The 26,581-nt window shown below is 38.3% G+C and overlaps 1 protein-coding gene across 4 annotated transcripts; it reads right to left on the bottom strand.

The window, feature by feature from the left end:
- Positions 1-1,051: 1,051 nt before the first annotated feature.
- Positions 1,052-26,581, bottom strand: LOC122118232 (neuronal regeneration related protein). Of its 4 annotated transcripts, none has more exons than XM_042692191.1 (5): positions 26,222-26,326; positions 26,039-26,079; positions 24,597-24,654; positions 7,126-7,203; positions 1,052-2,133 (listed from the first exon to the last, which is right to left on the bottom strand). In XM_042692191.1, the coding sequence occupies exons 3-5, from the start codon at positions 24,597-24,599 to the stop codon at positions 2,011-2,013; spliced, it is 204 nt and encodes a 67-aa protein (XP_042548125.1). In that variant the 5' UTR covers positions 24,600-24,654; positions 26,039-26,079; positions 26,222-26,326; the 3' UTR covers positions 1,052-2,010. The 4 variants fall into 4 exon arrangements, with proteins under 4 accessions (XP_042548125.1, XP_042548124.1, XP_042548126.1 ...); XM_042692190.1 differs by lacking the exon at positions 26,222-26,326 and adding an exon at positions 26,526-26,581 and having other exon boundaries at positions 1,061-2,133; XM_042692192.1 differs by having other exon boundaries at positions 1,061-2,133; positions 26,214-26,323.

Genomic DNA, 26,581 nt, shown 5'->3' on the forward strand with positions numbered 1-26,581 from the left:
TAAAAAAATATCACAAGAGCATAGAATGAGAAGGAGCAAGTATTGAAGCATGTGGGTGTGGGAAGGAAAAATATGACTGGAAACAGGTTTTAGTCTAATTCTCTTTTGTGTCCGTGGGCAGCTCTGCTAATACCATCTTAATGATCACCTAGCCAAGCCCCTAATCTCATAAAACCCTACAAAGGGGACAAGCATGAAAGGCAGAACTGATTCAATCTCTTTTGATATTTGCCCTTGGGTTTACTGGCTTGGGGCTCAGCAGTCTGGGAACAGAAAAAATTAGCATGAATCAGTGAAGGCATTAAAAAGTAGGACTCTTCAATGACGAGGCAGATCAGACAGTGATCATACAGCTTGCATATTTATTGAACAAATACTACTAAAATAGCTAAAATACATTGGGTACTTGTGAGTGCATCAGTAAAGATCACATTGTTTACAAAAGCCTGCATTTTCAGCAGCACACAACTGCAACTCTACATAAATGTCACAGATGCAGAATACTGTTTTCTTGCTCTATTTACACAGCTGATATACTTATTCTAACAGAGGAGGGGGGTGGGTGGGAGGAGCACACAAGAAACTCAGGCCAATGGGGGAGCAAGGAAAGAACAAAGAAATGTAGCGCATGCAGTCATCGTGTTTAACAGTCAGAAGGGAGAAACAGTTCAGAACAAGGCCTGCCCTGTCAAAGGAAGAGCTAAAAGACAGTTGTATAAAAATTAAGGTGGGCTTTCAGACTGGCTAACACAACAACAATTCCATGAATAGATGGTATTATCTGATCTGATTTTTGTTTGTCTATCCATTTCATCAGGAGCAAGGACAAAATTGCAAAATCTACACCTTGTGTATCAAAAACTGCCAGACAAAAGAGAGTGCTCTCCCTTTTACCATCATTACTTGTAAAGACATTTTTTTTCCAACTTAATTTTTGGGTCAGGTATGTCATGTTCCTTATTCCTACTTAAGTTCCAGTGCCTTGGATCTCCACCCCACCCCCACCCCATCCATCATCGGACATTTATTTATTTATTTCTAATGTGTACCCTTCCCCTTCCCCCAAATATCCAGTCAAACAGAAAAGAATCCAAAGAGACACCTCAAAATGCCTGTAAAATTATTGCTTTTCTTTCTCTAAGTCAGGCAGGCGAGGCTATGGAAAGGAAGAGATTTGGTAAGTAAATTACAGTTTTGCAATTGCTCCCGCTACGCTGACTGCGTTGTCCAGGAGTGCCAGCCAGTGGGACGGCAGGCTCTCACACTCTCGGTAGCATTCATTCAACCTACAGCACTGAGGAAGAAAGCCACACTGAAGACACAAGGAAACAAGTCAATCCAGTCTAGAGAACGACATTCAGGGAAACAGAGTACCAACACCTTCTTAGAACATGGAAATAAAAAATAACTCCATCAGAGCTACCTCGCCAAGGAGCATGTTGAAAGTCCAAAATAGCACCATTCATCAGTGTCTCAGGTCCTGTGGCAGCATCTCGGTCACTTACCACAAGGAAACAATGAGTTTCGAACTACTTCTATACATCAAAAGAGTACATGGATAAAATATAGAGATATACAGACAATTGATGAACATAAACTACTAGGCATGTTACATCTAAATGAAAAAAAAAATGGGGACTCTCAGCCTCTGCACAAAAGCAGTCAGGAGCTGTGTGAGCGAGAAGGCAGAGTGGACCGGTCATGTAAGCACGGCAGGGGTTTGAGTTGTGGAAGACATTGTCGTGGCGAACCAGGCCTGAAGGCCCATCTGTAGGGGTTTGTAAACGTGGATTCACAGTGTGAAATTCTGAGCGTTTTCACTTGAGTCAGGATGATTAAAAACTGGTTTGATGATACCTGTTTGTCCACTGTAAATTCTGTAAAGCAAGGCTCAGAGTCCCATAGTTTCTTCTTACACTCGATGATTTACACAGAAAAAAATCCCATATATGATACCATGACCTCATCAATACCCATACACCATATGTAATACAAATGGAGGTGTCACGATTAAAAAGAGTGGAGGTAACTGATACTTGGGGAGCGGCGTTCATTGCTGCCCAGTGGAGTCTGGTGGGCAGCACTGGTCTCATCTTTCTTGCGGTTCACTTCCTTTGGGACAGGAAATCTTCCCTGTAAAGCAGGTGGACCCATATAAAAACAGACAAGACAGACAGTCAGTCAGACAGACAGACACAAAAGACAAACTTAGTCATATATCTGAAACCATGTTTTAAAATTTTTGCTTCTCCCACCCACTTTTTAGCTTTGAACTCTTGCTATTCTGCAGAGTTTACACATTAAACACAGTCCACCTGAATGTAAATATGAGGTCTGTGGACATGTAGCACTTAAATACTAGCCGCCTTTGCTTCAACAGCATCGAGTGCTCTGGTGATGATGGTGGGCAGCCACAGGGGAGGCAGCATTCCTGGGAGTTAGATTTCTGAGGCTAGTTGCTAGCATTAGAAAGGGCCTGTCATTAGACTCTGTGTCAAAGACAATTTCTTTAAAAAATGTATGTTAAGTTGATGTCATGGAGTCTGTTTTCTAACACACAAAAAAATTCATATAAACACAGGTTTTTATTTAGAAGCACATTTCCTGTGTGTCTCAATGGTCAGCAGCAGTGAGTACCAAGGAGGGGAGTGTTTGGGAAGGAAGCTGGGGGAAGGGCCTGGGAAGACAACTCCATTAAGTGTGAAATTCAGCTAGTCTGGGTTGACTTGGGTTCTTCTAAGCCTGTTCTGATGGCTGATATTCTGCATTTCTGACTAGACCGATCTAACCTCAGTGCACTCTTGCTGCCAGTGCTGAAGGGGGCTGGGCGTGGAGGGCAGCGCTCCACCAGAGCTAAGCAGACAGTAGGCAGGGGAATAAGGCCCACTACCCAAGGGATATGAAAATTGGAATGCTCCACACACAAAAAATTGCATGCCCCTGATCAGATATGAGCACAGTCAGATTTGACAACAGTCTCTTAGCTAATTAACTATTAATTATAGGCATTTTCTTGGAAGAAATTATCTTTTGTGGTTTGAAAAGACCTGGTTTCATTTCTTTTTTTCTTCTTTTTACTAGAATATAATGCTTGGATGAAAGAAATACTCTTTGCAATATGTAAATTAACATATTTGAATATATTTTTAAGAATTCAGAAACCAGTAACTTCCAAACAATTTGAAACTGAGTAAATATTTTCAGCAGCCTCAGGCTGAACTAAATGCAGCAAATAATTCAACTTCAGGGAACCACATATACTGCATAGGATTTCTGTGTAAAACATCTGGTATGCCTAACTTCAGTTTTAAAATCTCAGAGTTTGAAAGCATACAATATTTGTAGGACGCAGACTCCACAAAGTATATACTTTAATGCTCAAGTCTTAGGTTGTAATTTTAGAGGTTATTTTGTTATCATTAAATACCAGTGAGATTAGACCAGAAAATTAGAATTCACCACTCAAACGCATTTAAGGATCTTCATAAAATTTCCAGAAGCATAGTGAGATTGAGCAGCTTCTTGTAGGTTTCAAAATAATTTTCATTTTGAAATATTGGTATACAATCACAGAATTTAAAAACAAAATCACACTGGATGCAGTGGCACATACCTATCATCCCGGCTGCAGCCAGAAGTATAAAATAGCAAAATTGGGATCCAGATGCAGGCAAAAAGCTTATCTCAAAATAACCTGTGCACAAGGGGGCTGTAGGCAGGGCTCATTGGTAGAGCAGTAAATGTAAGAGCCTGAGTTCAAACCCTGGTACTGCCAAGAGAAATCTACTGGTATCTTTAAAATGATGCTACCACTTCAGTTTACCAGGTAGCGTGGTTTACGACATAGCAAACTTTGTTTTGGACAAATGAAGACTTCAATGGCTGTTGTCACAAGCCAGGAAGAAAAGGAAATCAAAAGCTTACAAATGTTATTTCACTCACGTAACAAGTACATTCTTTACACAGCTGGCCTTGAAACTGACTTAACTCTGTTCTAAAGTGAATAGATAGCACATTGGTCTATCTCTGTACATATCTAGTCTGACTAACCTTTAACCTCCTTGAAAAATAAATAACTTGAGACAAAGAGCTAGGGGTTGCTGAGGATGGGCTTCCAGAAAGAAAAAGTGAAGAAGAGTACTTCAGATATGAATTTAGCATTTTTACTATTTTGTTTCTCTTCTGAGGTCCCAAAACATTCATTTATTATTCATGTTCTGAGTGCTTGAGTACTCTATTAGATTTTAAGCCTACAGGGTCACAGAATCAAAAACACTCCCTGCCTAATCTGCCTTTAATTAACTTGCTGTATGGGAAAGAACCAAGTAATTGGCTAACAGCAAGGCCATGGCTAACAGCAAGGAGGTAGGTGGGCTACTGAAGGTTTCTGAGAGCATCAAGGGAACGGAGGCATTTTGAAGAGGAAGTACGTTGACATCTGATTTCTCCAGAAGTCAGAACTCACAGGAGTTCAAGCAAAAATAACAATTGCACATAATTGTTCCTAGAAGACTAAGAGACGTGAATATTAGAATATAGAAGGCTGGAGTGGAAGATGGAACAGGGTGCCCAGGGCCTCCCGCAGGGGCATCATCCAGACTGGTCTTCCTGGGACGGATACACTTCAGGATAGCAAGATCTCCCTCTGATGATGACTGGATTTGTCTCTAGTTTCTCAGTAAAGTGCACTGGACAAGATTTTCATACTATTAGGCAAAGCTCTGCTTGTCCCAAAGGAAACTGCTGGAGAAGGAATAAATATATCAGGCTTGAAATATTATTCTCATATGGAGGGAGGAGAGAACTTAAAATAGTGGAAGGCATGACTCTCACAGTCCACTGTGCTCACCCCCTGGAACATGCTTCAGTGGAGGTAAGACACGGCCCCTGGACTGGGTTTCTGAAAGTTAGAAAGAGGAATGGGCCATTGACCGCACTAGGGAATTTTATCTGGTCTTGCCCACGTACTTGATATCTCCGATATCAGAGAGAGGACTTTTGGATCTCTGAATGAGGCAAGAATTAATTTTAAAAAAGGCTACAGTTTGTCTTCCCATTTTCCATTCAGGTGCTTCAGAGTTATCACACCTTGATCTGGTGCAGTGAAGATTGTCTCGGATATATATCTCACAGTGGTGGGGTCAAGAATGTGTTTAGCATAAGCAGGTCCCTGGGATTGAGCTCCAGCACTTGGAGGTGTGGGGGAGGTGCAAAGTGTGGCAGAACTCTAGTATTTTAGCTCTCCTCCACTCAACTCTACAAGAACAGTTCAGGTCTAGCTCAGGAAGGGCTTAAACTATTTTGTCCATCTACTTTCTTACCAGTTATCTCAACCTTGACCTTCAGAAATTCTCTAAAAATCAAAAATGCTTAAAGGTTGTTGGATTTTTTTTTTTTTAGTGTAAACTGCCAATTGGCACCTGCTCTACAATTCTGCCTGTCGGTAATAGAGAACTGTTGAAACTATTTAGTGTAAATAAGAGTTTCTTAAATTTTAGAATACCAGTCATAGCTGGGGGAGGCTTTACCATTGGTTAATAACACTTGTGAAACTTCTGAATAGAAGTTTTATGACTCTTTATTAATTGCGAAATCAGCAGGTCAGTGGCAAAAAAAACACAGTCCTCCTACTTGAGGTCAAATTGATATTTACCTTAACAGGTAAAGTCCAAAGGTATCTACAGGCAAAACTAGTCAATTATTATTTTTAAATTTTAAGAATGGTGCTAAAATCTAAACATAATATTTTAAATTTCCTTAAGGCAGGGAATTGCCACACTAAAATATCACAGACATAAAATCATATGGATTCAAAGGAATTCCCAAAAATTAGGAGGAAAAACATAACAATTATGTGATCCCTATTTTGTTTCTTGGGTGATCTCACTGGATATCAGGCATTATTAGCAGACCAAACAATGCCATCATTTCACACTTTTAAGAAATCTCAATCCTTAACTGCCTTCATCTTCCAGTTTTTAGGTTTTCATATTTGTTTGTCTAATCCAAGAATGAAGCAAATTTAAAGTTTGTAAAATGCAATTTTTTTCTTTTTTTAATTAAATATATGTTTTTTATTGTAAAGATACTGTACAGAGGGGTTACAGTTACATGAGTAAGGTAATGAGTACATTTCCTATGGAGCATTGTTACCCCCTCCTTTGTTTTTCCCCTCATCCCTCTCTCTACATCTCCCCAACTCCTCCTTCACCCATGCCCCCCCCCCCCCCGCAGTTGTAAAGTTCATTTTCAACAGTGTCTTGTACATCTCATTGCTATAATGGGTCAACCTGTATCCTTATTTCAGCATTTTGTTATTTCCCTTCCACTCCCCAAATTAGAAAAATGTATATACAAGATGCAAGGCACTAGAATCAAATACAGTGAAAATAGGGGTTATACAATGGGCGAGGAACACACAAAAGAAACAAAAAAATCACATAGTACATTAAAAACAGGAGCAACAAAGATAAAACCTCTTGTGTCCCTATCTTGGGGTTCATTTCGCTTAGCATCAGGTTATGTCATATGTACATAGCTTTTGACCTTTTCTAAGCAGAATATGTACATATATTATTGCAAATAAGGGAAACCATAGGATCTATGTTTCTTTGGGCCTGGATTACTACACTTAATATAATTTTTTTTTCAAGTCTTTCTATTTCCTAACAAACAGGGCGATGCCATTCTTTCTGATGGAGGCATAGAATTCCATTGTATATTTATACCACATTTTCTTGATTTATTCATCTACTGAGGGGCATCTGGGTTGGTTCCATATTTTAGCTATGGTGAATAATGCTGTGATGAACATAGTTGTGCTGGTAGCTTTACTATGGTCTTGTTTGTGATCTTTTGGGTAAATGCCCCAAAGTGGGATTGCTTGGTTTGTGAAATGCAATTTGACATACTGACTATGATTCTTACATGAAACTTTGCTTTTACTTGTCAAGAAAGCTAACATAAACTTTAAGAGACACAAGATTTTAAGCTGTGATTTTAAAATACTTGCTATTAACAAGATTGTAGCATATAATAGATATTACACTAAAAAAGAAGTAAGTTCAGTTTTCTATGCTGCTAGCTTTCGAACGGTGTCTGTGAATTGGTAGCTAGAGATCTTACCTTAGGAAGACTTCCATCCATTTCCTTGTCTGGAAATGGTCCTTGACTGACCCAGACAAAGAGCTCTGGGTAATAAACCTATAGAGAAATAAAAGTTACACAGATTCAGATTAAAAACAAGATCCTCTCTGAAACCCCGTGGGATCAGCTTAGAAAGCTCAATTCTTTTCAATGATCACTTCTTTCCCTAATACAACTTAGAGCACTGGGGAAACCCATTACTTCTTCCAAATTGGTAGTGCTCTTCTGAATGTGCATTGCACTCGGGAGAGTTTTAGCTCAATGTCTTCCAATAGAGCAGAGGTATCAATCAATGTTATCTTTAGCAGGCAAAGTAGCAGCTTAATGGCATGTCTGGCAGGGTGCACCAAATCACCAAAGAGGCTTTTCAAAGCAACCTATGCATAATAAGTATGCCTGCAACACTCCATATTTATGACATGTTTCGAGTACTCATCCAACACAATTAGGAGTTGCTTTGGACCATTTATTATAAAGCTAAAGATTATGCACAAAGCAAAAGGGAGAAGGGCAGAAGGAATTCATATTCTGCCCAGATCCATGAGGTCACTAATGATAAGCTGTACCCAGCTGTCTGAAATGGCCAGTCATCTGAGAAAGGGGTAGGGATCGGGACAGTGTTGCATGAATGACTCAAAGAACACAAGCTGATGAATTCTGCAGGGCAGAAGGACATGGACAGGGAGGCAAACTGAGTAACGCTTCTTTAAATATACAAAGGGTTGTTAGTGTAAGTGTGCTGACCAGCTGTTCCTCATCTCTAGTGAAGACAGATTGCAGTGGAGAAAGGGCTTAAAATTACACACTACAGATTTAGGTCAGCTATAAGGAAAAACTTGGCACAAGTTTCGTTAAATTACTAAAAGAATTTAGAGAGGAAAACTGTGAAATCTTTTTAAAAAATTTAGAAACAGAATCCAACAACCATCTGTCAGAGCTAATTCATATTTGATACAGCCCTGCCCAAAGAGAAGGGATGAAATTAGATAAGATTTCCTCTAGTTCTGACTCTCCATTTTGCAGATAAGCCTACTATTTAACAAATAATAATTAAGAATCACACTTTATTAGTAGGTTAATAAATAGACTTAGGTGTTATTTTTGGTTTTGAAAGTTTTGCATAAGCCAATTAATTAGTCCATTTGGCTAGGAAACATGAGGTAGGAAATGTAGATAACCAGGTTCAGTCCCTGGGATAATATTACAGTAGTATCTTTGCTCTTATCACCACTAATGTTTATAGCACATCTACCTATAAAGTAATTTTGCATAATAAGCTTGTGAGTAGGTTTTATTTTCATTATATCAACAAGGAAAATGAAACTCAAAAGGATAATCAACTTACTGGAAACAACATGGTGCAGGATAGGAGAGTAACTAAAATTAATTATCTAGACTTACTCCCTGCTCTTTTCCTTACACTACCCTATTAATTTCATGTTATCCTAGAATGCAAATCACCTACCCCCTTTCTCTCAAAATTACACTAGTCCACAGCCATCACTAACACTGCGGTCTTAGATACCTGGGAGCACATTCTGCAAGATCTGGAATGATTTTCTCACTTTTGGTTGATTTGCTTTCTGAGCCACTGAGTTTCTCCAACCCTAACCTAGCTTCATCTAAAAGAGGTTCCATCTTTGCCTAAAATCACACCATCTATTTTGTGACAAGAGGCTATTCCTGACATTTACCAGGAATGGGTGAAGAAAACAAAATTAAAATCTAAAATATACAAGCTCTTTTCAAGGCATAAATTCATAGCACCTAAAAATCTGAATTTGGCTTTCACTTATAGAAGACCCAAATTGAGATCCATTTTAAGTTTAATTGGTATAGATTGATATAAAGCTATTGCTTTTCAAAATTACTGCTTTAAAAAGCATTCTTTAAGCACAACTTAAAATATTACAAGTACTAAGTGAGAAAAAAGTTTCCTTAGAAATAAAAAACATTATTAAAATTCATATAAAATGTAGGCATATGGAAACAATGAAAAAAAGTCAAGCAGATGTAATTTCTGGGCTCTTGTGCTTCTTTGGGTTATTCCATTTGAACAAAATTGGACTACTTTAGGACTTAAATTCTAGGTTCCAAACATCAATGCTAAAGCTTCCAATCTCTAATTTGTAGGACAAATCACTTACCTCTCAGAAAAATTCTTGCTTATTCTAATGATTTGTTTTTCCAAGACTTCTTTTATTCTCAAGAAAATGTCAATGATTTTTTTTTTCTGTAAAGAACTGGGAATACAAGCATTTGAAAGTAAAACTCACCACTAAGGAAACTTTCTGCCTGCCTATTTTTTTGAGACACATTAATTTAGCTACAAGTTGACCAAAGGTATTTCTAGTTAAGCTTTTTGATGTGTTTGAATCATCAAATAATAATTGCCTTCTTTAGGAAGACAAACTTTACCTTGTAGTAAAGATCTTCCAGTTTCTTTCTATGTCAGACCGGAAGCTCAAAATGGTAGGGACAGAGAAGTCTCAGTTATATCCCTAAAATCTGCTTGGCTGTTGTCTAAGAACCCAACAGATCTCTAGATGCAGCATTAAAAGTCATAGTTTATTTCTTTTTTCAGTACAGTTAGTTTGGGAAGAATCTGGATAGTACTATCTACATTATATCTGTGTTCATTCTTAGACTTGTGGTCTATTGACAGTCATTATCCTTGCTCTCAAATAGCTCAGACCTGACCTTTGGTGCTGCACAAGGATCTCAATGTTCATTTCAATTACAGTGCTGGACATGGAGCATGGAAAGTCATAAGCAAAACATATTCATTTATTTTCCTGACAAAAGGTGTCTTCATTTGAATATATTGTATTTTCATTTCCTCATCTAGAGATCTTGTAGCAACTATTTTGGTTCATCTGCTAATAATCAGGGACATTGATAATGTTCAGAACTGATCACTTTGCTGTCCCCTATTTCTTAGTAGTCCCAATGCATTTTTCACAAAGAATTCATGGATAGTTCCTGCTGCCTCTGAGCTCAAATTTGGGGTGAGGAACCATAGGAGTGATCAACCTTCCAAAAGCCACTTTCAACAGGTAATTTTAAACAGGGGCTAACTTGAGTCCCTTCAAATTTTAAATGGAATAGTTATAACCACGATTACCTAAGAATGTGACTGAATTTAGAGATACGATCTTTACAGAGGTAACTAAGATCTGGATGGTTCCAACCCAAAGTGACTCGTGTTCTTCTAAGAAAAGCCTAGGACAGAGATACACATAGAGGGGCAATATGTACAGTCACCAATAGCAGAATCATCTATCACCAAGGAGAGAGATCTAGAAAGAAACCAACCTAGTCAATGTCTTGATCTCCATTCCGAGCTTCCAGAATTGGGAGAAAGTAAGTTTCTGTGGTTTAAGCCCTAACAAACTACATTTCAAGTGTGCTTTAAGTTCAATCTTTAAGTCTATGAGGTATTACCTTATTAGCAATTATTACTTGGTATGAACTTTGGCTGATAGCTTATACTCCAGATTAGAAAAACAAAAAGCAGAAGAAATCAGAAACCAGTCTTTCCAGGTTCTAAAAAATATGCAAAATAGACTACCTCTTAACTTATTTTAAGCTTTACATTTCAAACTTTCTGTTTATTTTCCAGTAGCATGACCCACATAGAAAATCATCCTAAAAGTTCTCTAACATGTTTCCTATCATTTCCATTATATTGCATGTAAAATTAGAATTATACCTTTTACCAGTTTCTAAATTTGTATTTTTATTATTTTTTCCAATATTTCTTTAGGGAGACTGCTTTGTGGTAATGATCATCAAAGGCTAAATAAAGGTTATATCTTTATTCAGTGCAAGACTACACCATATATGCAAATGTGTTGCTTTTTTTAAACTTAATTGTTTAACATATCTTCAAAGAAATCTAAAGGTAAGTTGAGTGGCTTGGTTGTTAATGGCCATAATTGTAACATTAATTTTATTCTTATTGGGGTTCTTTGTGTTTAACAAATGTACATAGACGGCCTTTTTATGACTTAAAAGGTATAGGTGCCCACCCCCTGCAATTAAGAGAGCAGACCAGGGCAGCAGGTGTCCAACCTGCATAATTAATTCTTTGTGTAGCAAGGTCTGTATTTCATAATCTTCTTGCCAATTAAACAGCATATGCCTGCCTATGTACATGTTCTATTATGTCTAATTGGCCTCGATGGTGAAACCCAGTACTATAATTTAAGAAGACTTTATGTACATATACATAAACTTCATTTGTGCAAATGCTCTTTGAAGGGGCACTCTTAAGGCTCCTCCTCAAAAGCCAGTCGGCCTCCAGGTAGTGTTGGTCATGGGAGGGAAGAATGTAAATTGAAACTATCAATGAACCACAAAGATTATTTTTTAAAAAATTCTGAACAGCACTACATGAAAAATGAGATGGTACCAAAAGATGATATACAGTGTTGTCTCTCTAGAGAGGAAGCCTTAGAGACACACCAAAGCATTCGGGAAAAGAAAGGACACAGTGGGAAACACTTCCACTGGAAGAAGAAGGGAGAAGCACTCAGAACAGCAGTGCACTCAGGTGAGGTGTGTAATCATACCTACTGGAAAGCAGAATACAAGTGGTAGTGCCTAATTAAACAAAATATGTACAGAGTGTGCACAAGTGTGTGTGTGCGTGCATATGTGCACACACACACACACACACACACACACACACAGAAGAGTTTGCTGTAGTGACAATGGGTCATTACAGAGAAAGCATTCTGAACATCTGACTATTGTGCTCAATAACCAAACAATGCCCTCCTACTGGCTAGGAAAGGTTGGTCTTTGTGGCTCTGCTGTATTATAATACCTGCTGTTCTCATGGCCTGACAAGTCTTTAACATGTAGAAATAGTGCTGGAGGAAAGACAACTGTACTTCACAGGCCACGATAGCTCGCAAATTAGTAGAACCTGTTTGCATTTAGCTTTGCTTTGAGTGAATATTATGTTAACACAATAGGCACAGAAAAAGGTAACATTGTATTCATATGATGCAACAGGTTATGTTACTGTCCAACATGATGTGAAAGCTAAAGAAGGAAAATTCTTTTACGTTATGAGCTGTAGTGTCTAGAACAAGCTGTGCAGACTTTAATAGCAGAATCTTCTGAATGCATCCTGCTCACTCTAAAGCCACCTTGAGAGGAAAGTGACAGCTGTGGAATTTTATTTGGAGACTTTAACTAAAAGGAACCTCACTGGCAACAAAATGGAAGTGTTTACATGTGAAATTAATCATCAGCACAAGGGGCTTTCACATTCACTGCGTTCCACAATACAATATTGTGTGTGTTCGGCTGCTGAGTCTTTTAAAATGTGATTTCTAAGGATAATAGCACAGACTTTCAAGGGGGGAAACAAATCAAGTCAGAAGCAAGCCACAAAAAGTTAACAATTGCATCTGACTTTTCTTTTTCACCACTACTTAAAGCCTTTCATTATGTGAGTTTGGGGGGGCTTTGTTGGCTCAGGCTCAAGGCCAGCCACAGTAGTGCCTGACTTATTGCAGCTGGGTGAACATGGAGGTCAGTTGCAAATGTTTATGTTGTACCAACTTCCTCTGATGTCAGACTTTATTCTTTTCCAATAGGAGCATGCTTAGCACAAAGCAATCCATCTAACAACTCCAAAAACTATCCCAAAAAGGGAGTCACTGGATCGAGGAATTCTCAGATTTCTGCCAAGGCACTCTCTCCTGGACTGGAGGTCAGCCTGGTATAGTCTCACAGCCAAGCTGCGGCAGGACTCAAGGAAGTGAGTTCAACACTTCAAATCTTGACTTTTAATGGGCAATTTTTCTTTTCAGTAACAAAGACAAGACAAAATACAGATAGCTGATAACAGCCCAAAGTAAAGCAGAAGGAAAAGGGACAAGAATAAAGCCTCAGGGGAAAAAAAATGCACAATATCTAAAAAAGAGATTTCTGAACAGAGAGGAAAAAAAGCAGCTTTAAAAATCTGATTTGAACTTCTGGGTTATGAATGCACAATTGGAAAATAGAGTACCCAACAAAAAAGATGCTTGCTTTTTTTTCCCAGCAATAAAAACAAACAAACAAACAAATAAATAAACTAACAAGAGGAAGGAAAAGAGGGAGAAAAAAAAAGGAGCCTTTGTTACTTCAGCCAAAAGGCCCTTCAGGCATTTAAGCACAACATAAGCTTTGCCTTAGCCTCATGACCTCAACAAATATGTTAATAAAATCTTTTTTTACCTCCTTGGAGTAGAACCAGAGTAAATATTTACTTAACACATCTGAGTTCTAAGTCTGGACCACCTTATTCCATTCTATGAAACCGTTTTCATTGGTAAGCAACAAATAAAACACGGTACATCTTGTGATGTTTCTCTAACGTTTAAGGCACATGAAAAGAAACAATGAACAATTAAATATTAGCTCTATAGTATGCCCCAGTACACCAAACTGCGCCTGTGGATTTCAGAATGGCACCCGCCAACAAAGCTCCTGCTCTTCCAACACTTTCCAGTACTAGACATCAGGAGCAGCAGATTTTTTTTTTCCCCAAACACATTCCAAGGTTAATAGGAAACATCCATACTTGCTTTGATCAGCTGGTTTGAATAACTTTAGATACATTATCCCAGGTTTCATCTCCAAATAACTACTAGAAACCTGATTTATAGTCACCAAGAATGCTATTTTTTTCCCTGTTCAAAAGTTACTCTGCTATGTATTCAAACCTTATGAAAAATTTTCATGAATGCTGAAGAACAATGGAAAAATTCGATTCCTTTTCTTAAAGCCTTACAACCTCATGGGATACTTAATTTATTTCTCTAGACCTAAAATTTTGGATTTTGGATTTTTCCCTGGTCTGATTGGATGATAAGACAGGCTGTTGCTTTTGAAGATCCTCAGGACATTCCAAAGTATTTCTCACGTTGACCAAGCTTTCCAGAAAATCTGGTTACTTTTTAATTTTTTTCACAAAGGCTTATTTCAAAAGAAACTATTCACTCTTTCCATCAATGCATTGTCTTCTGGTAGCTACAACACCCTCAGTTTTTAGCAAAAGTCATTTCATTGTTCACTGCTTGACACACGCTGTGCTGGCCATTTAATGACTGATATCTCTTCAGCAGCAAATAGCATCTAACAGACCACTAACTTCAGAGGGAAAGTGGATTCTGCTGTGAGAGGATACAGCTTCTTTTTAAAGAAGTTTGACCTCTGAAATAAAAAGGAAAATAATACCCAGATGATATGTATCAGCATCCTATAATGCTCAAGTCAAAATGAGACTACTAAGAGGTTTCTGATAACCTGTCCTCTAGGAAAACTAGCCACTTGTATTCCCCCCCCCCACCCAAAACAAAACAAAAACTACCTTACAAATATAGGAAGAATAGAATAAGGTTAGAATGAATGTGTTACAGACCTATTGACTATCTAGCTTTCAACCCTATTGGGTATAGCAAAGTCTGACTGCACAAAAGCTCCTCTCTGATGCTAGATTCAGTCAGACAAACTCATGGAAAGCAAAGAAGACCAAAGAGAGGAGCCAGTTACTCAAAGACATTGAGGTGTTTCAGCATTAGGAGTTAGAAAAGAAGCAGATATTTCAAAAACTATAGAAGTGACGGCAAAAGAAATGCCAAAGCAGGAGGCAAAGTGTCCTGCAAGAATATCCTATATTTTAACTGCCATGAAGATATCATACTGCAAACTTAGATCTTCATTCCAAATACTGAGTGTGTTCAACACAGACCTCAACCTCCTGTTCTCTTTTTCCCTTAGACATTCTACCACTGTGAACCAAACACCAACATTACACTTCCCAAAATGAAGAGAACTATGAGCAATATTGGGAGTTGTCAGATCCACACAGCAGACCTGTTGGGAAGCATAGCTCCCAATAGAAATGCATCATGGGCCGATTATAATTAGAGTGTTTGGGTTTTTTTGCTTGTCTTCCATCTCCCAGTTCTGAGGATGAACAAGGGCCTTGTACATGATACGCATGTGCTCTACCACTGAGCTAAACAACACTAGCTTATAACTGACTTCTTAACTTTTAAGACATGTGCACTCATTTAATCCTCATGGCTTTGTTGCAAGGGTGAAATGAACCAATACATGTAAAGTGTTGGTCACAGGGCCAGGACCAGAAGTAGATCCATAATCCTCCTGTTGGACATTTTAGAGAAGAGAAGAGTAATAGGGAAGTAGCCCAAGGTCATCTAGTGGAGAAAAGGAGAAAAAAAAAACATCATCCTTTCCACAGACTAATCTATCTGTGCTTAATCTGCTCTCTACTTTCCTCAGAGACACTCAAGAGCATCACCACAAGGGCCTACTGAAAGCTGGGGGCCATTTTCAGTCCCTCAAATAGCTGTTGAACATCTCCTCTTAGTGCCCTTGTGATGACATTTGGATAGATTTCTGACACCTACTGTCAAGAGTAATTTTCTCAAAATTATTTGTTGCTCACTGTTTCCAGTAAATAGTCACCTTTCAATACAACTTACTTTAAAAAAATGTTTGAGGACACAGAAGGATTTCTCTCCACTGTTCGAGTGTTGCTACATCTGCTAAAGAAAGACTAACCATTAAGACTTTGGGCTTAACCAACCCAGTAATACTGATAATCATAATTTTGATTTTTTTAGTTTTTCCTTTTTTTCCATGGAAAGGTATTTTCAGCATAACACAAATTAGAAATTACTGAAAGACAATTACAAAGAGCACTACTAAGCAACCAAATTCTTTTTCTATGACCCAAATGAACTCTCAAATAGCTAGCTCCTCAGATGGCCAATGGATGAATTGATTTAATTAATCATCTTTCACCAAATTCATTTGAAATCATGTTCACCGTAATTTTACTTTTCAAAATTCTAGTAAATTAAAAAACAAACAGCTACAACTAGAGGCATGGCTCAGTGGCAGAGCACTGGCCTAGTAAGCAAGAGTTTCTGAGTTCAAGCCATAGTACCACTACAACCACCCAAAATATTTAAAAATCTTCTTTAGCCAGGCAGCAGTAGCTTACAAATAATCCTAGCCTTTCAGATTTAGGAAGCTGACATTGAGGATCCTGGGTTCAAAGCCATCCTGGGCAGACAAACCTGCCAGACTCTTAACCTGCAAAAAGGCAAAGTTGGAGATGTGTTTTCAGTGGTAGAGTGCCAGCCCTGATCAATTGAATTGATTAATTAGCATCAAATAATTGATACTAATAAAAATGTGAAAAACTAAAAACTTAAAAATCTTATTTTTATTAATGATGTACAGAAACACAAACCATACACTATATAAAAATAAAAAGTGGTCCTAAGTGAAGAGCAAGAAAATAAGAACCTATTTGATCACAGAAGCAGTGAGTACATTTCTGAGAATGGTAAATTCAGAAAGAAAAATAAGTTCAACTTGATTCCATTTGGAAATTTTTAATCAATGGATTAAAAATCCAGACAGTTCTAAAGACAGACTAATGGAAAGGTGCAGATGGGGTAACATGCCAATTATTACTCTCATCATGCAGAATCCAAATAGCAAGAAATCAAGTATTTAACCCTTAGATTACATATAGAGTACTGTGTTCACCCACAACCACAGATGTGGTTTAAGAACAGAGTTGGTCACTTTAGTAAAAATACACCTCATTTATCAGATGAACTGTATCTATGATGACAAAGACCAAATTTAACTGACTCTCTTATGACTGATTATGAAAATGTAGACAGTCAAGACTCTTAAAATAAAATTAAAGTTGAAAAAGCAGACCCCATAGGGGGAGAAAAAGAGGAAAAAAGGCTCAATAAAGATTAAATGAAAATATGTGGAGACTATGATAATAAGATCAAGCAATTTAAGACTCTATTATCAAGAACAGAGAAAAAATAGGAAAGACCAAGACATTTTATGATCTATAATTAGACACAAGACTCCATACAGTGGCAAGAAATGGAGTTCTGACTTAAAGCATCTAGGCTATGGAAGTCTAATCTAGGCAATTAAAAACTAAAACCAAAATAATTAAAAAGGGTCAGAAAAGATCTAAGTAGAATTTTTCATCTCATAAAAACTAAATTGGTTAAGTATTTAATATCAATTTCCCAATCAATTAATCAAGAAATTCTTGCTGTTAGGCACTGGATATTTGGTGGACAATTTTCAATCCTATAGAATGAACATCTTATCAAAGAATAGATAAGAATCATAAAAGAAGCAAAGAAAACACTTTTTTTCTACAAAAGGTTTCTTTGTGTTTTTGTTTTGGTTTCTGTTTTTGTTTTTGCTTTTTTTAATCTAAGCCATTAAATCCTAAGACATCTTTTCAGGAGGAGTAGCTAATACAATTCATCTTTGGAAATTCTAATTGATACTGCATTTCAAAACCATTTGTGAATTCCAAGTCCGGTATTCCTTTCTCATGCAATATAACTGGGTTCCTACAATGCAGCAGGCACTAGGCCAAGTGTTTAACCATGTACCTCCAAACCCACAGGGCAAACTGACATCCTAAGGTTCAGCAACTGCCTGGCTAATGTGCATGAGATCTGACCTTCAGATAATGGTCTCAACAAGTTGCAGGGTAATTTTCAGTAGAATAATTTAGCAGAGCACATCAAATGTTCTCTTTTAGAGCAAGTACTTCATACCAAGCCCCTACCAAGGTCATGTTTTTAAGCATGTTTAGTTTTTCCCATTTGACTACTGACTATAGTTTTTCCTTGACAGGTGGCTTTAACCACTGTAAACAAAGCAGTATCTTCTCTTTATTTCTAACTCTTTCCTGTACAAGAATAGGATCCTTAGATTAGAGTTCACCCAACAGAAGTGTCCTCAAATGCCTGGACCCACTTTAGACAAAACAACTTTTGTAAATTTCTCCCAGCTCAACCACTGAACTATGGTACTTTTCCCTGCTGGAATTGTATCAAATCCAGTTCAGCCAGGAAGGTGGTTACCTGCCCCAGTAATCAAAGGACCATGGTGTGTGATGGTGATCTGAGTGCAGGGGCCACAACATTGGAACTGGGCAGCCACACCAACACTTCTGTGCACATCATGAATCTCCCTCCTGTTTTAATTGCCTACTGGTGAATCTGACTCTGTCTTTTTATTGGCAAGAACTATTTGGTTAGGATCCCTTCCTTTCCACTTAATGTCTCTGGTTCCCAATTTCAGCCAGAAAGGAGCAAATAGACCTTCCTTTCTTTGCCCACACTTTGTGTATCTTTTCCAATTTCTCCAGTTCAACTCTGTGTAAAATACTCTGAAAGTAAAAATGAATACCAAATCAAGACATCTACAATAGGGGTCTTAAAAATAGCCCTAATTAGATAATCAGAACACTTTCAAAGAAAAAAAGTTGAAAGGAGAAAGCTTTCCAAGAGAAAGCAATAATTTTACTGAAAAGACTGAACTGCCTTGTGAAACCAGGCATCTGTCATCACTGCTTCAGATTATCAAGAGACAGACTGTCATCTGCTGGAAGAATCTCACTGATAACCTAGTATGTAATGCCCCTTCACTGCCAATGCTCTGGATGAGAGGTGAGACTGTACTTTAAAAATGATTGTCTGTTTCTTTAGCAGACCACACTAACCTAACCTTCTAGACTCTCTTCAGACGTCTTCTGTTTTACACGGTGTAGAAGGGATTCCAGAGTTTAGGAGTTGTGTTTATAGGACACGTGGATTTCAATCAAGTCTCCCCTCTAACCTCCCAAACATTGAAGCACCTAAAAAGTACAGTGAGGGGTGCTTTTCAGCAGTGAAAATATGATCAATATATGATAATCTCATTTCCTGGGCTGCAAGGTTTATCATATGAGTTGTTAAAATTCTTCAAAGGGTCAAGCTGCTGGTAGCTGTAAATCCCAAAGCAGACCACCCCACTCCAGCCAGAAATCACAGACTGTCATGTACCTGTGACCACTGACATATGATGCATTTAGGCGTTCACTGTTCCCTGGGACAAGGAAGATCCTAGTCAGGTGTGAAGGCAGAGATCACATTGGTTTATAGTTACTGGATCTACTCCAGGACCCTGTTAGAACATGTCCTTAAAGGTTGAGTTTCCTTCCATTTTGCTAGAAGAGCAAGTCACCCCATTTCACTAGCTGTCTAAAAGTTTCCTCACAGTGACATCTGAATTCACCACCCTACCCATCATAGTGGAGAAAGAGAAAAATGAAGCACCACAGGCTGAACTACTACCAAAAAAGGGAAGAGATTCAGTTACAAGGGGGTCATTGTTTCAAGGTTACATGCAAAATAAGTTTGCATGTAACCAAAAGAGGAATGCTACAGCTGTGATAAGTATATAGATTATTCCTGCTGAGTATACTGGGGTGGTTTATATAGGAGTGGTCATTTAAAGCCTGTCTAGACCAGTGGCTTTATTTTTGTCAGAGGCTGTATTCCTTATAGAACCAAGGAAGCAAAGGCACAGAACAAAGGACTCCTGGAGCACATTTAAAGTAACAAGTGACCTCGTCCCTCTAAGAAAATAGAATCCATAATGGCTGCAAATAAAGGAGCTTTTCAGGTAGTTCTTGGCAAATCTGCTCATTCAAAGAAATTAAACTGATGGTCTGTCTCAACACAGTAGATGAAAAAGGTTATTGAGAGTATGAGGTAGGAGAAGGCACAAAGGATTCAAGGAACAATGCTTACCTGTGCCACTTTCACGGAGAGATTTATAGATAAGTCCAATGTATCTGAAGGGCTAAAAGTATTAGTCCTATTCTTTCATGTTGAGATCTTGGAGCTTATGCCTTCTAAGGTGAGATAAAAAATCCCTCAAAAATCTCTCTTGGATTTCGTTTTCCCAAACTTGTGTATGTTACATGTGAAATTCGCTTTAGATGGTCACTGGTCTATTAACTACTAGAGTACCAGCCCGTAGGCCTCAAATTGTAAACAATCTTACTAAGGTGGTGAGTAGTGCTGACTTGCCTTTCGTATATGTGTCTAATTAGTCAGGAACATATGGAAGGAAAGAAAAAGCTGACACCATGGTTAGCACATGCCAGCACCTAGTTTGCTTCAAAGAAAGGAGTGTAGTGGCTTCTTCTGGGGGCTGGCAGAGTAGCAACCTCCTGTGGTGCAGGGGACACTACAGAACTTGCTGGGACTTGCCAAGGGAAGAGTGGCCACTTTCTCAGGAGGAAGACGATGTCATGTTCCCTTTCCCTTCCCAGTTCCTTCTAGCGAGAGACCCTCTATCTTTTTACCACCCTCCCCTAGTTCAATCCAGGAAAAGTGAGAGGTAGCAATTAATGATTAAACAGTTTCCAAATTCAAGGCAGAGAAGCAGTTTAAAAATTAGAATCTTGCAATAGATCATGACTTGCCAAAATGACAGTCCAACCGCATTTGATTCATTTTCCCTTGCGATATTCCAGTTGGATTTGCTGATAAGATTTCCTTATCCCTAGTCTTTTCTTGTTACAGCATAGGAATTATGCAGATAATTCAAGCAAATCCTTTCTACTCCTACATCACTCCAGTTACCAAGATGAATCAGACAAAACCAAAGGGTTTTTTTTTAAAGGCCTAATTATTCAGATAATTATTTCAATCTTTCCTTTCACTTGGGCTCTGAGGATATGCCCTAAAAGACTTTCCACCAAGGACTAGTACTAAGGTAGGACAAAGCAAGTTTAGCGCTTCCTTCTAAGTCTCCCCGCAGTCCAAAGTATCTGACTGTACTCCTGAAGTGCCATGACCAGCGGAATACCTGAACGTACACAATTCACAGGTGAGGATTACTTGTGTAGGTTAGTAAAAAATTTATACTTTAGAAACATATTTTCCTATTTTAGAAATATTTATGTTCAGGGTTTAAAATAAAGAGAATCCCTTTAGTACATAATGATTCGATTTATATTTAACTTATTAAGAGTTAGATCAAGTTACAATGGGATGTTACTTTGAATAGCTGTTTATTCCAAGATTTGTACTTATATCCCCTTTCCAGTCTGAATTATCTATAGAGCTCAAGAGGAAGCTGGACTGGGATTAAATCCAGATAGACTATCTCTACTGTCCTAGTTCCCCAAACAGTTGCTAATCCTTGTTGTGCACAGGAAGGCTTGGTGAAAGAGAAGATAGTATCATATAAAATTACCCTCCTTGGTACTCTTCAGCATCTCTACAATAAAAAATGTCCAGAGCAATTTGTCAATGTACATTCCAAACCCAATGGTAATGGCTACCAATAGAACCCACCCCACTCCAATCTTTGTCTTTTTCTTTTAACAAGGAAAGCTTATGTTAGTAAAGAGATTATTGAAGAGTCTCCTAATAAGCTTATGAATGCCACTTCACAGACTCTACAGAAAACAGGGCATATGAATGGTACAATGGAGTCAACTCATCTTTTTGAAAAGCTCAGCCTGCCACAAAGAAAACTTAAATTGTTTCAATTCTTAGGCCTCTGATAAAACATAACAAGTCACTTATATTTTTGCTACTCTGAGTCTCTGGAAGTAGATACTGGGGAGGCAAGTGTACTGTATAGTAAGGGAGATTATATTCAAAATCAGGACTTAAAACTGGATTAAATAATTTAGCTTTCAAACTACTCAACAGGCTCAGCTACTTATTCCGAAATATGTTCTTGTTGATGCATCTGAATCAAGTACCTTTAAGATAAAATACCTAAGTCAATAATAAAAATCTGAAAAAAGTTCTGGAAGTTAAAATTTAGTAAAAAGCCAAATATAAATGAAAGATGTGCTGAAGATCTCTGTAGACTCACAAAAATGAAAAACACTGCACACATTAGTAATTGAAAAATATAAAAGAGGGAAAGTGGGCATGTCCCACCAAAAACTGAAAACTTCAGGTTGGAGAATGAATTATTGAAAAGAATATTGTTTCAACTAAGAGACAGGAAACTCTGCTCAGAATTGACAATTGTAACAACACAGTTGGGTTGCACAAGCCCAGGTGTCTTTTTCCACACCATGATCCATGTGATGGCGCCCCCCAGCAATTGTACCCTAAGAGGCAAATACACACAAACACAATATGGTAGGTTTTTTGTTGTTGTTTTGGCATATAACTATATGTATATCTATATTTATATATGTATTGTGTAATGCAAAAGACACACTAAAATTCCTTCATCTCTCCAAACTATTGCTAAGAACCATTATCATTTTAAAGGATATAACAATCTGGATGTTGAATCACAATCTGAAGAATTCTGGAGTCCACTCATTAATTTCTTACACTGGATGTAGTTGATTATGAATTTGTATTTGGAATGGCTTCATTACATACAGGTTCTCTTTAGTATTTTGCACTATGTAAATGAAAATGTTTCTTTAAAAAATAAACAAAAAACAAGAAAGCTGTGCTTATGCATATTCTGGAGGTGATCAGGGATTGAAGCTCCTAGCTCCCTCACAGTAATTTTGACTGTATGTGGCTGAGCCTTTTCTCTAAGCAAGCTATTAGTTTTAACAAGGAAAAGAAATAAGGATATTAACTTCATGTTGCCAAAAAGAAGAAAGAGGTATAAGATATATCTGATATCACTCCCCTAAGAAAATCAATTGAAACATTTTTTTTTCCTTTTTCAGCAACATTAGTATGTGCAAAGTTTTAAGAACTCAGACTTTCCAGAGTAAAAAAAATTGCTAGAAAGTTCCTTGGGATCACCCACAGACAATAACTGTCAGTGGTTTCATTTCAGGCGATAGGCTTGTGCCAAAAGGGACTGACATCTCGATGAAAGGATCACCAAAAAGTTGTGAGATTGTTTTTCACGAGGAAAAATCCTTCCCAGAGCAACAAACTAGAATTTCCCATTCTGCCACCACACATAAAATGACAACTGCAGGAAATTAACATGTAATATTAATTCACATTTGCTTTTCTATATTCAAATGGCTCCAACTTTCATTCTGGTCTCTGGCACGAATGCTTGCCTTTTACAATGCTCATCCCCCTCTCTACTTCAGAAACATAATATTTACTCTGAGTCTGCAGGGCTAGTTTTGGCAGGGTCAAATCATCATCTGACAAAATGGCAACATACAACCTTCATGGTGTGTCTATGGCAACTCAGAATGGAAAAGATTCTGGCATATATACAAGTAGGAGGTAAGGTGGTGTGTTCCAGTCAGAATAAAAGAATTAAGTAAACAAAAATACTTTCCAGCAGTCCATTTTATTACCATCCTAATACTCTATGACAATAGCTAATTATGAATTTAATATCAAGTTAGGAATTGTTTGCACAAAGCCCATTGATTAGTTTAATTTTGCCTGTCTTGTCTTTCTACTCCAAGCTTCTTAATTGGATCATTATCAAACTGGTCCAGGCCAGACCTACTGTAGTTACTATTCTGACACCCACTCTTTTAAATAACAGGTGAAATACACACACACACACACACACACACACACATTCAAATGCTTACTTGTTAATAAAAAGCAATCTGAACTCATTTAATTGCCTGATTCATTTTTTTCCCCTTAGAAGCTTATTCTTGGACATTCTCAGAGAAAACATGAGCATATTGGATTCAGTTCTGATTCACTAAATTCTATTCTCATTTAAAAGAAAAACCTAAAACTAAATTTGGAAATCACACATTTAAGTGGGAAAGAAGTGTCTTTAAAAGCATAAATACCTGCAGCAGGATATACTATATACTTCAGTGAAAAGCTTTATATCTTTCCATTATTTTTCTAAGTTCAACCTTATTTCCAAAGAGGAAAATTTTCAGCTTAAGATACATATTCACCCGATTTAATGTGAATTCTCTCTTTTACTTCACAAGAACTCAAACATTAAGCTCTCTTCTTTATGGATCATAACCCTTATTTGAAACAGCTATCCTTTTACTTAGAGGTTAACATGCTTGACTTCTAAAGCATGTGTAGATGTCTTGTAAACAAAGTTACAAATCAGGGGGTAAAAAAGCAATAATATATTTTACACACAAACAGGACATAATAACTTACAATTTCATATTTTCACATGTATTGACTCTTAAAGACAGCACATACTGTTGCTGACCAGTTGAACCCAGATACCTAACTTCTGAAGAAGTTCTGGCCATTTGTAATGTAAGAGCCATGGCTTTGTCTGAGCCTTGCCGCCATCACCCCTTTCACGCTTGTCATAACCCATCACTTTTCTTAAAGAGCAGAGTAGTTTTTGTTGTGTGAATTAAATCAGTCTTTGCTCTGTGATTTCAGTTTTCTATTCAGAATGACTGCAAGTCAAAAGATCTAATTCACCACATCTGATTCACACACACTGCTGTAGTGCACCGTGCACAGTTCCCACATGCTGGAGATAGAATCTTTTAAAGGTCAGATGAGGTAGGAACAATGAAGACTTGAAGAGGGTGAAGGTAGGTGATTGATATTTACATGTGATAAAAACTGATGAGAAGCTACTGAGAATTTCCTCTGGTGACCAGTTCTTACCATTTTGAGAATCTTAATAGTCTTGGACTTCTATTCTCTTCAGTCCAGGGAGACCAACCTGCAAAATATATTTAAATATAGTAGACATACTACCTCATCAGTCACAGATCAGCAAAAGAAAAACCAAAATGTCCTGAGAGAGGTTACAGACAAACAACCACTCTTTGTGGCTGAGGTAAGTTATAGGCAAATGATTAAAACCACTGGGATTCATGAAGAGCTTTCCAAGTGGTCTATAGGTTGAAGTAGGGACAAAGGAATCCCTCATACCTGGCCTTACACCATCCAGAGCTATTCTTAAGTGTCTAGCTCATCTTTAAATTGGAGGAGTTCAAAAGGTTTAGCAACTTAAAAGTAGACTCAAGTGATAAAAATAGATTGTTTTCTGGCTTCTCTTTGTTCCCAGACATACTACTGGCAGTATATTTGCAATCAAGGCAGCAGAATGGGATCCAGCCTTCCACCGTAGTGTAATGCCTCAGAGTGGATATTTTTGGAAATGGCACTGCATTACATAACCTTCCGTGCTTTTTTAAAAAAGAAAGAGAGAAAGAAAGAAAGAAAGAAAGAAAGAAAGAAAGAAAGAAAGAAAGAAAGAAAGAAAGAAAGAAGAAAGATCTACACAGAGAAAAAGTCAGAAATATACCATTGTGCCCTTCTCCCTAGATCAAATAAACATTCATGTACATGCTGCAGTGATTCGTCCTCGACCTCCATGCCATCGGAACACAGCTCTTTTGTCAATTAATGTAAGTTAGGACAACATTAAGATGAATGGAACAACTAAAAGTTCTCCGAAAGGGTGTCATAAACTCTTAAGAGTTGTCTTATAATGTTGTTATACATGCATAAATGCAAATCAGATTATTATCATCGCCAAGAAAAAAAATAGTCAATTATGCTTTAGCTTCCCCCCCCCACCCAAGTTCAACTGATTTATTTTAAAAATGCAGAGGGAAAAAAAAAAAACTGTTGCAGGATAGAAAGCATGAAGACTCAGTCGCAGTAGTGCTGAAGAGTCAGCCAGTATAAGGATAAGAAGGTACAAATTCATTTTATAAAGGGGAGGGGGGGATCCTAGCAGGCACCCTGGTGCATTTAATGCAAAGAAACAAACCGGTTTCTAACAATGAGCCAAGAAGAGCAAAATCAACCACCCTAGCAAGCAAAACCCCACCCCTTCTCAAAAGATTTCATTTCTCCTTCCGACTTGAGCATGAAAAAGAAAGAAGCAGCTCAAGTTCAATTCTAGCCTTCCTGCAGCAGCACCGAGATGACAGAATTTCTCCAAGGTCTACGTTCGGGCTCTTTAAAAATTAGAGGGAAGAAAAAGCATGAACTCTGCAGGGTGGAAGAAGGGTCCAGCCAAGAGCCATGGCAAGGAATCGACACAAAAGAGAAAGCAGCGCTCCCAGCCGGAGATGGGAATGGCATATACTTACAGACAAAAGCCCGCTCCCTGCTCACTCTCTCCTCTCTACACCTGAAACACAAATGGGAATGAAAAAGGGCATCATGCTAGAAAGACAGCTGAGGGGGGAGGGGAAGGGAAAAGGGGTGGAGGAAAAGGAGGGGAGTGCGGGGGGGGGGGGGGGGGAGGAAAACAAAACCCCAAACCCGCTCACTTCCAAGAAGTGCAGCCTTGAGCCTTGGAAAAGGAGGGGAAGGTTTTCCTGCCTTGCGCGCGCTCTCCAAGTGTGTGCGTGTGTGTGTGTGTGTGTGTGTGTGTGTGTGTGTGTGTGTGCGCTCGCTCTCTCTCTCTCTCTCTCTCTCTCTCTCGCTCTCTCTCTCTCTCTCTCCTTCCTCCCTCCCCCCCCTCCTCCTGCTAGTGTACTAGTGAACAATGAGCTAATTCTGATAGGGCTGGCGCGGTGCCATCGCCCCGGCCCCGCTGCCACGGCGCTGCCGCCCAGCAGCCAGACTGCTTACTCGGCAGGAATGGGAGGCTCGGGGGGCCCCCCGCGGGCGAGCGGCCAGCGCGCGCG

This window comes from Dipodomys spectabilis, unplaced genomic scaffold (assembly GCF_019054845.1).
Source record: "Dipodomys spectabilis isolate Male_0828 unplaced genomic scaffold, ASM1905484v1 ptg000147l, whole genome shotgun sequence".
Taxonomy (NCBI): domain Eukaryota; kingdom Metazoa; phylum Chordata; class Mammalia; order Rodentia; family Heteromyidae; genus Dipodomys; species Dipodomys spectabilis.